Source organism: Portunus trituberculatus, unplaced genomic scaffold (assembly GCF_017591435.1).
Source record: "Portunus trituberculatus isolate SZX2019 unplaced genomic scaffold, ASM1759143v1 PGA_scaffold_398__1_contigs__length_35906, whole genome shotgun sequence".
NCBI lineage: Eukaryota > Metazoa > Arthropoda > Malacostraca > Decapoda > Portunidae > Portunus > Portunus trituberculatus.
This window is the reverse complement of record NW_025541566.1, coordinates 22972-35906: the sequence shown is the minus strand read 5'-3', so window position 1 is coordinate 35906 and position 12935 is coordinate 22972. Positions and strand designations below refer to the sequence as shown.

The window sequence follows — 12935 nt, the reverse complement described above, 5'->3', positions numbered from 1 at the left end:
TATATATATATATATATATATACGTATATATATATATATATATATATATATATATATATATATATATATATATTTATATATAGTAGTGGCGTAGTGAGTAAGGTGGTGTGGGATCGGGCAGAAATTCACGCGTAGATTCGAATTTCACCACGTACCACCTTGATACTTTGACATATATCAAGTGGTTTAAAGTTACCTACATATCACCAAGATACCCAGGTTCTAGGTGGTTACACCAAAGATGCACTTGGGTGGTGATATAGGCCCTAAAATGGGTACCACTCTAAATAAAACTGCCTGCGCTACTAATGGGTGGAAGCAGAACAGCGCTTCTCATACTCTTCAAATAATCTTAAAGGCGTTATAGGCAATAATATATATATATATATATATATATATATATATATATATATATATATATATATATATATATATATATATATATATATATATATATATATATATATATATATATATATATATATATATATATATATATATATATATATATATATATATATATATATATATATATATATATATATATATATATATATATATAAGGGAAGGTTGGGTAAGACGGACCACTTAACAAAGTATTGAGTTTAGAAACCACATTTAAATCATTTTTGGTAGTTTGTGAGTTTGTGGTGGTGCTTTGGGATGATATTTTCAAAAACCTCACCCGGATCACGGTTTTAAAAGGAATACACTGAAGCTTAAGAATTTTGAAAATAATAATTTTTTACTGGGCGCAAAATAAAATGATGGGGTAAGACGGACTCCCAGGGGTCCATCTTATCCCGCAAACTGAATATGAAGAAACAAATCCTAATTGGCATAAAGCACAAATGAAAAACTCTTCCTCGTCATCATTGTCTCCTTTCACATTGCCCATGAGCCAAATTTATTAGTACAAATCAAACGAACAAACAGACTAAAAAAAACAAAATAAAAAATACTCTCCCTCATGGTCATCTATCCTCCACAACTTAATGACATAGATTCCTCAGCATCATCACCATTTATCCCTGCACATTGTTCGTGAGCCCAGTTTTTGCAATTAACACAACAAACCTACTCTTCCCCTCTCATGGGATCCATCTTACCCCATTAGTAAATATTCAAATGTCGAAACGTTTACCAAAGTATCTATGTTTACTATGGCGATTTATGGCATCTATATATCATGTATATACTCATGGGCATGTATAACATAAATACAAAATCATTACAATAACTATTTCAATATAAAACAAGCAGTGCCTTACCTTGTGCATATAACATCAGCACTGCATAAAATGACATATTTTTCCCTGTGCAGCGCAAGGGAAACTTATCGTTCCTACTTGCAGTGATGTCATCATTGTTGGGCGACGTAAAGGACATTTAGGAGTCAAATTTTGAAACATGCCCTTTATGCTTGGATTTAGAAGGGGGATTTCGTCTTACTCCTTGGGTCCGTCTTACCCAACCTTCCCATATATATATATATATATATATATATATATATATATATATATATATATATATATATATATATATATATATATATATATATATATCATGGTTTGGGATTTCCAGTAATTCGTGACTGGCACTTATGCCGGCCATTTTTCTTTCTATTGTTCTTGTTTAGTATGTCTAAAATTTTCAGGGCTTTTGTTCATACTTTTCTCATTATATCTACAGGTGTGTTGTGTGTAAACACAGAAATACCATATAAAGCTAGAGAACGAAGCTCATACTTTAAATGCCAAGTTACAAAAATAAGAAAGTAATCGTTTCACTCACCAGTGGTAAAGTGATGTTTTGAACAGTGGCAGTCAAAAATTCCGTTACTTGCGTTTTGTAGCGATGCCAAGGAAGTTTCCTGGAGTTTGTGGTGTTGTATTTCTGTGGCAGCAGGGAGTGCATGCCTTTGATCCTTTCGTGGGACACGTGGCATATGAGCAGCACTTGAGCAAGGAAGCTTGAGTTACTGGCACGCAACATCTAGGGATACACCGTGAGCAGGCGCACGCGGACTGTATGACGGACCTGCTTGGTCTTTTGCAGCGTGCGTCATTTATTGATCCTTCCTCCATCCTTTTAACCTGTGCATCATGTAAGGTCACTCGTGTGTCACACTCACGGGCATCATTAGCAGATCCAGCTATGTGGCCGTTCAGTCTTTCCTGACAAGCGTCACACATCCTGGAACCACGGCGCGTGTTTTTCCGTTCCCTACACTTGCAGTATTTATTGCTTCCTGCGCCGTTCGCCCATTCATCAGCTGTCAGTCTAGCACCTCTTGTAAGATCTTGTGGAAGGGTCTGAGGAAAGATTGGTAGTGTAAGTTGTGTTGGGGTTGGAATGGATTGTGCTGGAGATGGTGTAGGTTCTGATGGAGGTAGAAACTGTGTCGGTGGTGCTGTGAGCTGTGTTAGAAGTGGTATAGGCTGTGTTATGAGTGATGTGGGTTGTTCTTCGTTTGGTGTAGGCTGCGTTTGGCTTGATGCAGGTTGCAGTGTGGTTGGCATAGGGTGTATTGGTGAAGGCTGTGTTTGAGGCGGTATATGTTGTGTCTGGTTTGGTGTAGGCTGGGGTTGGTTTGGTGTAAGCTGTGTTGAGATTGGTCCAAGTTGTGTTGAAGTTAGTGTAGGTTGTAATAAGGCTGGTGCAGGTTGTGACTGGTTTGGTGAAGACTGTGTTGAAATGGATATAGGTTGTGGTGTGGCTGGTGCAGGCTGTGTTTGGTTTGGTGAAGGCTGTGTTGAAATTGGTGTAAGTTGCTGTGAGGCTGGTGCAGGCTGTGTTTGGTTTGGTGCAGGTTGCGGCGAGGCTGGTGCAGGTTGTGGCAGAGGTGATCCAAGGTGTGACGAGATTGATGTAAGTTGAGGTGGAGTTTGTGCAGGTTGCGACTGAGGTAACACAGGTTGCAGTTGAGATACAGGCTGCGATATGTTGGGTGTTAGCTGTGCTGGTGGCTGTATAGGTATCTTAATGTTTGGTTGAGGTGCTGAGATATGTTGTGGGGACGTGGTGGACACGAAGGGATTGTAAATGAGATTTTCTGGGGGGGGTGACACAGGCTTAATAATGCCTCCGATAAGTGTGACGTTTTCCTGCGAAGTGTTCTGGCCTGGTACCGTGGTGAGGTTGAGGGGAGCTGGGATTGTGAGGTTGTTGAGAGAGGTGGTGTTTTCTGAGGTAGTTGTATTAGTGAAGTTGGTTGGTAATGGACGCAAGGGATTGGGGAAATCATACGAGTCGAGAGTGCCGATCTCAGAAGGATCAGGAATGGATATGGTGTGGTTAACAGTCGTGCCAGAAAAGGCAAATGTGGCTTCCTTCGAGTCCCTGAACACTTGAGGAAGTATAGCGGCCGACATAGGCTCGTTCTCTCGGACCAGGAACACGTCCACCTTCTCTTCATCCTCCAGTATCATCTGTCTCCCCTCACTCACCATCCCTTCCCGCATTACCTCATCCTCTAACTTGTCATCCTCCAGGTCCCACAGTCGTTCCTCAAGCCACGCTTTTCTCAGCTCTTCTTTCTTTGCGCCCTGTGGCTCCATCTCATAGCTCCCTGCACGTCTCTCCTCACTCGCCGACCATTCCTGCTCCTCGCTTCTTAATTCATCACGCATTCGCCCATCCAATTCCAAGACCTTACCTTCCCCAGCCAGGCCGAGGTCCCGCTCTCTGGAGTCCCGCTCCAAGACGACGCTTCCTATGTGGATTGTCCTCTCTCCAATCACGGAGCCTAGACCAACCCCCGCGAGGCAGCAGAACAACACTACCAAAAATTTAAACATGAAAATTAATACAAAATCATATGCGATCCGCAACGAAAATTTGATGTCTGCATTAGACATCAGGATCATCTAGGTGGCTGCCAAACAAGATAGTATGTAGACGTCGTGGTGCCTGTGAAGGGGTACAGGGATGAGAATGAGTTGTCTTCCTCCAGTCTGACCAACAATGTAACAGTCTGGCAGTGGGTGTTGGATTTCATTTTGTAACGGCTCCAACTCTTGTGTTTGGTTAGTTGTTGGTGTTATATAGGCGTTTTCAGTAGCACTTTGTGGAAGGCGAACGGTCCAGAAGTGTTCGTCCATATACGCGAACGCTTCTACTGAAAACGACAGTAACACTGCCAGACGAATCTCCGTCGCTCGCCGGAAAAACTATTATATTCTTTAGTCACACGATCATGACAAGCTGAGACAGCCTCATTCCACCGTAATGTAAATATATTATTATGGGAATGGGATAATTGAAGGCAAGGCTCAAATAAATGGATGCACATGTACAAATGTTTTTTGTAGCACAGATCTGCGTCTACCTTGTTCAAAAACATCTTGTCAGACGTCACAGGTAAATCTGTTAAGTGTAAAAAAAAAACTGTTGGTAATTCTTTATAACAAGTCTGTCCCTCCCTTCCCCTCCATCCCCCCCACTCCCCCCAAACAAGCTTGAGGGCCTGTGGGGAATCGGGGGTTTTGGTGGCGAAATAGGCGCAATATGGGCATAAAAAAAAAAAAATACGAAAAATTTCCAAAATACTTCAAGCTTTTCCAATCTAATCTAACCAAGCATAACCTAATCTAACCTAACATAACCTAACCGAATGTAACTTAGCCCCCCCTTTAACCCCTCCGCTAGAGCATTAACCTAACTTAACATAACCTAACCTAATGTAACCTAATCGTGGGGGTTGCGCCTTCCATGGACCCCCCCACACTATGGCATTAACCTATCATAACCTAACCTAAGCTAACCTATATGGAGGGTGCGCTGGCCCCCGTGAACGCCCGCCCCGTTAGGGCGTTAACCTAACGTACCATAACAAGCTAACAAGGAACCTAAAAAATGATAACGTTATGCCTCTCGAGTGGCAGCGCGTGATTGGAGGGATTAGCTCTATAGATACCATGAAATCCTTATATGCCGCTACCCACAAATCCCTGTTTATACCCACAAATCTGTTATAAACAATTGAAAATCATTTCAGTGTTTACTCTTGACTGGTGCAGAGCTCGCTGGACTTAGAAAAATTCCTACTTCGCCGAACTCTCAAGTGCTATTACGGCCAAACTAAACGCGTGCGCCTCAATTATTTTTGTTTACGGCAAGGTCACCAAGCCTTCTACATATGTGAGTTTCGTGTTTGTACGTGACACGGACCTTTAAAAGATTAACTAAATTGTTTTATAATACGTGAGCGCCTATGGCGGTGTTGAGACCAAATAATAGAGGTGAATAGAGCCTTAAGATCCCAGGTATCACTTCCCCTGTCACATTTTCCTACTTTATAAGGTATTACAGGTAATATACCCAGTATCCATTAATACACAATATGCCAGATAAGCCGTTACACCACTAGTGACTGCTTGTCATTCAGTAGTTACATTGGCAGAGACATTTTTGCTGTGCATTCCCTCAAATTGTTGCACTGTCAAAGAGGCCATGATGTTGTGTGTTCGTTCGCCCAAAGTTTTCAGAACACCACCTTTTAAAAATATATACCCAAATCTTCTGCAATATTGCTATAACGTTATGTCATTATCAAGCAACAGTGCAAATATCCTATCATATTTATATTTTACAATTAATGTGCTTAGATAATGCGTAACCTACGAGATTCTCACATAACTGAAAATCAAAGTCGGAGTCACAAGCTTTGAAATGAGTAGCGTGAACAAGTGTGAACCGTGGTCCAGCCAGAGTGCGTAGTCCCAGATGTCTGGAGAGTACAAGACTCTGTTTTCATTTAATTCAAACTGCAAGGAGAATTCTCATGAATTTCAATATCAGTAAACAGTTATTAAATGTATTTCCTTTACATAATAATACTTATCATATCTTCATGTTCCTCATAATAGCATTTTTATTGATTTATAACTTATAAAGTTGGCAGCTCGTTTCGCAACCAATCAGTGTCAGTGTTCGCTATCAAGTGACTCTGAGAGCGAACACAAGCGAACAGCTTCCATAGGTGTTCCCCTATGTGGGCGAACGCTTTTTGGACCGTTCGCCTTCTGTAAAGTGCTACTGAAAACGCCTATAATGTATGTAATTTTGTTTATCGATCGATGCTTGCTATGTTTTAATTATGAGATTCGCAATCTCTCTCTCTCTCTCTCTCTCTCTCTCTCTCTCTCTCTCATGTTAATTTCTTGAATATACGTTAGTTTAATTTTCCTCCGAATTTCTAGAATGAAAGTCATGAACGAAACCCACATAATTTATCTACATAGTAAATAGTATGTAAAGTACATGTATGTATTGTAGGCATTCTTATAAAAACTAAATATGTTCGTCACTAAAAATTAGTTATATGACGTCATTAGAGCAGGATAAGTGTGTTTGTGTGTGTGTGTGTGTGTGTGTGTGTTTGCCTTGGTCAGCGAGTGGTGTACAGGTACAGACCTGCCATGGTCAGGGAGTGGTGTAGTCTACAGTATACAGACCTGCCATGGTCAGGGAGTGGTGAAGTCTACAGTATACAGACCTGCCATGGTCAGGGAGTGGTGTAGTCTACAGTATACAGACCTGCCATGGTCAGAGAGTAGTGTATAGATCAATTTTCTGTATCTGCTAGTCTAGTTTTTCCAATCCTCATCATTCTTGTGCAATTCTTTATTAATACAAATTGTTTTACTTACAAGGCTTGCCTCAGGCCAGCACACACATGCCGTTACCTCTACTGTATAGCTGAATCCTTGCAGGCCCCATGATGAAGCTCCTAGCCCTGCGGGAAGCTGAGCTGCCTGACCCCATGATGCGCTGGATGCAAACCGCTGACCCTGATGACTGCCTGGAGGAGGAGACTGGCCAGGGCTCTTCCCAGTCCCCTGAAAGGGCAGATGATGAGAGGCATGGCAGGAGGCGAGGTGGTCGAGTCCGGAACGGTCGCAAAAGGGCTAATCAGAAGAATAAAGCCCAGAATGATATGGCTCCGGTTGACAATGAGGTGGAAGTCGAGCCAGGAATGCCCCTGCCTGATGCGCAGCCTCCAGCACCTGTCCAAGAATCTCGTTCCCATGAGAACAGTGCCATCTCATGGTCCCATGTCAGTCCTGCCCTGCTCGCTGTCTGCCTGCTGCTGCTGCTACAACATGCCCAGCCTCACTGAGTTCTTCCAAGTACCCCATTGGGCCTCCACATTTCTGAAAATGCCACATTATATGATGGATTAAAATGTTTTCCATGTTAGATGTGTAATGCAGTTAAAATGAGGTTTGGAATCAGATCTATAATTCAAATTGAAATATCCCCAGAAAATATTATTCAAGCATCACACAAGTATGTATATGTACATAAAACACTATTTTCATTAAATTCCTCATCCTAGATGTGCCAAAATACATGCTTTGAAAATGAGAAACAACATCTAAAATGTTTCCCTTGGTACTGTTCAATGAAGAGTGCCCCATTCACATCCCCTAACCCACCCCAATGCTCCACCCCTACACCTCAGCACTGTCTCATACTACAGGGGTGGTGCCTCCCCACATCTCTATCTTTGCAGCAGCCATGCAGTATGTCTTCTAGCCAGGGTAACAGTATAGTGTATATACTGTTTTTTTTATTATGGTAGTAAGTAATGCTGATGCAAGAGGACAGTGACAAGAATGGTTTCTCTTAAAGCCAGCATTGCAATGCCTTGTACATAATTCAGTCACTGAGTCAGTCAGCAAATTATCACTTAATTCTAACAATGACTATTCCCTGCCCTTTCTGCCCATTCTTAGTGAGAGGCATAGAGAGGGAGAGAGGAATGGCACAGCCTGGTTGCCCTGAGTCAGGTATGACTGACGGACTGATTGAACTCTGGAATCCAAGCAGTGCCCATGGTAGTTTTTACGTGTGACTTTTACATAGAGTGGGCAGCAGCCCAAGAGAGTTTTGTATAAATCTCTGTGCTTTGAGCCTGGTTGTTAGTGTACTATGTTAACACTCATAACCTGACTCAAAATCCAATTTCCTCATCTTTGTTCTCCAGAACCAAAGTATCTTTGCCAAGTTCAGTCTCACCAGTTGTCTCACTGGATTCCAATCAGACATGTTATCAGAACTATGCCCTCAAAACCTAGACCCACACTCTTCTCAGTCTTCTAGCTCCACCTTCCACCCTTGCCTGCCCATCTCAGCTGCCACTCACCCACAGTTTACACAACCAACAATTAGCAGTTTTACAATGGTATGCATAAATGGGCGTTCTGATAGTGAACAGTGTGCTTCTTGCATGTACATAGTGAGTGTGTGACTGAGCCATATATATTTTCTTACTGAGACGTTACAATCAGTATACCATAGTTATGTATCCTTCACCCCTCCCCCCTACTCACAGTTAATTCCATTATTCTAAATTTTTCAGGACTGCAGTTATGTCCTACTTTGTTATAGATGTTCTTTTACTTTGGTGAGGTAAAATGATGACCTAGTATCATATATGCAACATGTACATATTTTATAGAGGCAGAGAGAGAATCCTTGTTATTGTTATACCTGTTGCATCAAAGCAAATCTTAAATAATATTGGGAAGTAGATTCCCAAGCATGATCAGCTACAAATACAGTGACAAGCTATAACAATCATGCAGTGATGAAATAAAAGTCGTTGCCTTCCACAATAAAACATTCAGAAAGCTTACAGGATTGTGCCATTCAGTGGACATCAATCAAACTCTAGGCCTTTGTTATGCACAAGATCCCAATAGCTAGGAGTTCCCTTCAATAGGCCTACATAGTACTGGCCTCACTGCAATAGCTTATATCCTTACATTCTTGCTAGTGAGACTTTTATATTCTTCTCATTTATGTTCTTAATCTGCAAATCAAAATCAATTTTCTTCCTCTAAAAGATATCTTAATACATATGAGTTTAAAAAAAAATATTGATATTTTCATAAGCAACTGTTGCAAAAAAATATTTTTTGATTGATCAAAATGTACCAAAACAATGAAGGGAATACATTTTACTAATTTATTTTTATTTTTTTTTTTAGATACCGTTACAGCTTAGGTCATATGGCACCACTAGAGTTAATGGATAAAAATGTGCTTTGTATTCAAACCCAACACATCAGATATTAACAGAACAATGACAGTACATCACTTATGACACTGTCACAGTGGAAGTACAAGTCTTACACTGATATTTATACTAAATAATCACCATCCCTAAGACAGCATTCATTAATTACAAAGCATTGATGCACCTGCTCCAATGAAAAGTCTGCCATAGCTACAATTGTGATGATCACATTTATTTATTTACTATTTACATTTTTTCCAACAATATTTTCCTTATTACTTGGTTGATTTATTCCCTGTCCCAGTGTGTGGTGTGGTCTCAGTCTTACTCAAAGATAAGTCAGTATGAGATCTGGGCTCCTTCCATATGGGAATAGCTTGATGGGTGACCAGCAGACAACCTAAGTGAATGTGCACACACACACACACACACACACACACACACACACACACACACACATCACTGCAACCATCATCATCGGGTTCGAGTTCTGGAGTGGTGAGGCAAATGTGGCCCCTGTTCACCAAGCAGTAAATAGGTACGGAATGTAACTCGAGGGGTTGTGGCCTCGCTTTCCCGGTGTGTTGAGTGTGTTGTGGTCTCAGTCCTACCCGAAGATCAGTCTATGAGCTCTGAGCTCGCTCTGTAATGGGGAAGACTGGCTGGGTGACCAACAGGCAACCCAGGTGAATTACACACACACACACCGCGTAGTGTAGTGGTTAGCAAACTCGACTCACAATCGAGAGGTCCTGAGTTCGAGTCCCGGTAAGCGGCGAGGCAAATGGGCAAGCCTCTTAATGTGTGGCCCCTGTTCACCTAGCAGTAGATAGGTACGGGATGTAACTCGAGGGGTTGTGGCCTCACTTTCCCGGTGTGTGTTGTGTGTTGATGTGGTCTCAGTCCTACCCGAAGATCAGTCTATGAGCTCTGAGCTCGCTCCACAATGGGGAAGACTGGCTGGGTGACCAGCAGGCGACCGAGTAGGTGAATTACACACCCCTAAATAAGATCTGGGAATGGAGTAAAAAATGGGAGATGGAATTCAATGTGGACAAAAGCCATATCATGGAAATGGGAAAGAGTGAAAGATGACCAGTGGGAATCTTTAAGATGGGAGATGGAGTAGAACTGGAGAAAGTAAAAAAGGAAAAGGATTTGGGAGTGACGATGGAAGAAAATAATTAACCTGTAAGCCATATTAATAAAATTTTCAGAGAGACATACAATTTGCTAAGGAATATTGGAATAGCATTTCACTACATAGACAAATAAATGATGAAGAAATTGATAAGTACTATAATAAGACCCAGATTGGAATATGCAGTAGTGTGGACCCCCTATAAAAAGAAACACATAAGGAAGCTGGAGAGAGTACAAAAAATGGCTACAATAATGGTTCCAGAATTTAAAGGCATGACGTATGGGGAGAGACTAAAGGCTATGGATCTACCAACCCTGGAACAGAGAAGGGAGAGGGGATCTGATACAAGTTTATAAATTGATTAACGAAATGGATCAAGTGGATAATGAGAAACTGATCATGAGAGAAGAATATGACATTGGAAGCACAAGCTCGCATGGTAAAAAGCTGAGGAAGGGAAGATGTCTGAGAGATGTTAAAAAATATAGTTTCCTGCAAAGATGTGTTGAGACATGGAACAGTTTGAGTGAAGAAGTGGTGTCAGCAATGAGTGTGCATAGTTTTAAAGAAAAATTGGATAAGTGTAGATATGGAGACTGGGCCACACGAACATAAAGCCCAGGCCCTGTAAAACTACAACTAGGTAAATACAACTAGGTAAATACACACACACACACAAACACCCACACACACACACACACACACACACACACACACACACACACACACACACACACACACACACACACACACACACACACACACACATACAGCCATCAGATATTCAATAGTGTTGTAAGCAGGATCGCACAAACTTTGCTCAAGTCTTGCACATTACTTTTACTCTTGCAAGTTTTCTAATATACAGTTTGTGCAAACATCTTATCAATTCTTCATTACTGGGTGCTTGCCTAGATACCAAACATTACTTTCACTAAAGATTCAATCCGTAGCTCAATTCATGGTTCTTAAATATGAGATAATCAAGTAGTATGAGGTCTGCTGTACAGTATTGCTAAAATCATAGGAGATTCAACATACAGTGATGCTGAGACAACACTTATTTAGTGGTTGTTATTTTGCCTCACTAAAGTATATCTTGGAGAGACAAGACATCATTCAGGATACATTACAGTAGTATACCAATGTCTAACAAAAAAAAAAAAAAAAATCAAAGTGAACTCAAGCAAGAAAAGATCACAACTATGTACTGCACAAATAAACTGCAGGCCATTGAAAAGATCATTACTATTAGTAATGCTATCATTATTATTCCCTTAGACTGAAAGTGGGGAGGGTATTTTTCTGACTTGTCATCTTAGTTATTCAAAATGCTTTAAGTCCAGTATTCCTTAAGAGCAATAACTCACATACATTTAGCCAGATCTCTTGTCATCATGGTCATAGAAATTTGTAACTCTTTGATTCTCTCAGTCAATCTTTGTAGGGATCCTAATTTATGCTCTTCAAGATTTTGATTAGTGGAAACATCAACGGCCATGACAGTGTTAAATTGGCACTAATTAATAGGATTCCTTATCAACAGCTGATATGATCCTGTTCTCAGGTCTAGTAATATTCACTGCCCATATTTTTTTCTTCTGCATTCATAGATTATTATTATTATTATTATTATTATTATTATTATTATTATTATTATTATTGATATTATTATTTCTATTATCTTTATTATTATTAATATTACAAAGACCAGGTTACCTTTTGAATATCTGAGACTGCTTGCTTAACAGTAGCATACATTTATAACTTAATTATATTGATTGACCCATGACTGACTATTATGTTGGCATCTGACCTGCACAGCATTATCATTTCAATACCTAGTACATAATATGTTGTACTGTAACTGTTTTGTTTACCAACACTGAACTGTGTTTCATGGCCATGTCATTAGGACTTTTTAATTGATACCCAGAGGGAAGATCCAAGTGAATGATTGCTTCTTTAATTTGGCTGCCAGAGCCAAGAGATGTTGCCTTTTTTGTATGTAACTGTAAAATTAATGCCAACAGAGAGTGACAAGTGTTGTTTGTCATGTAAATACATATATTCAACAAAAATATATTTCATGGGGAATGTTTTATAATGCAGAGAGTAAGCATAAAGTTAAGAGTGGAGGAGACGCACGCTAGTTTCAACCAATCCACTGCACATAGATAATAATACTTTGATAACTCTGACCTTTCACATATTTAGGATGATGCTGCAATAGCCTATAACTAATTCTGGCTTTTGAATAATTTTATTTCATTCTTCAAAATCAATAATTAATCAACTGCCTAGTAGATATTTATGTGTTTTAGTAATAGTTATAGCTTTTAGTTTCTCATATTTTCTTGATTAAGGAATGAAAAAGGTGGTAACACAGCAGAGTATGATATCAATGATAAGTTTTTAGCTGAAGGTCTGAGATGGACAGTTTTAGTTTCATGATAACTTGAGGAAGACATTCACATCAAAAGACTTGTTGAATTATACAATAAATATGTGAGTTTTTGTAATTTGAGTGTGGTCTACATATAAATACATTTATCTTTTTTATTGAAATATAGTATCATTATTTCTGTAAATAATGTAATAGTATGGTGTGTTTTTAGGCATCAAAATAACACTTGCATTGTAATTACACAAACTCATATATTTGATCAGCATTTCGATATACAACCAGAAAACAAGTGACCTAATACTACTGTATTAACCCTTTCACTGCTATATGGCACATATTTCCTTAATTACCAATCA

At 39.8% G+C, this 12935-nt stretch overlaps 1 protein-coding gene across 1 annotated transcript; it reads left to right on the top strand.

Moving 5' to 3' along the window:
• Positions 1-5913: 5913 nt before the first annotated feature.
• LOC123500543 lies at positions 5914-7379 on the top strand. The gene is made up of 2 exons (XM_045249235.1): positions 5914-6056; positions 6717-7379. Exon 2 carries the CDS (start codon positions 6722-6724, stop codon positions 7121-7123), a length of 402 nt encoding a protein of 133 aa, XP_045105170.1. The 5' UTR covers positions 5914-6056; positions 6717-6721; the 3' UTR covers positions 7124-7379.
• Positions 7380-12935: the final 5556 nt, after the last annotated feature.

Coding starts and splice junctions, on each gene's coding strand:
- LOC123500543 (XM_045249235.1), top strand. CDS start 6,722: ATGATGAAGCTCCTAGCCCTGCGGGAAGCTGAGCTGCCTGACCCCATG.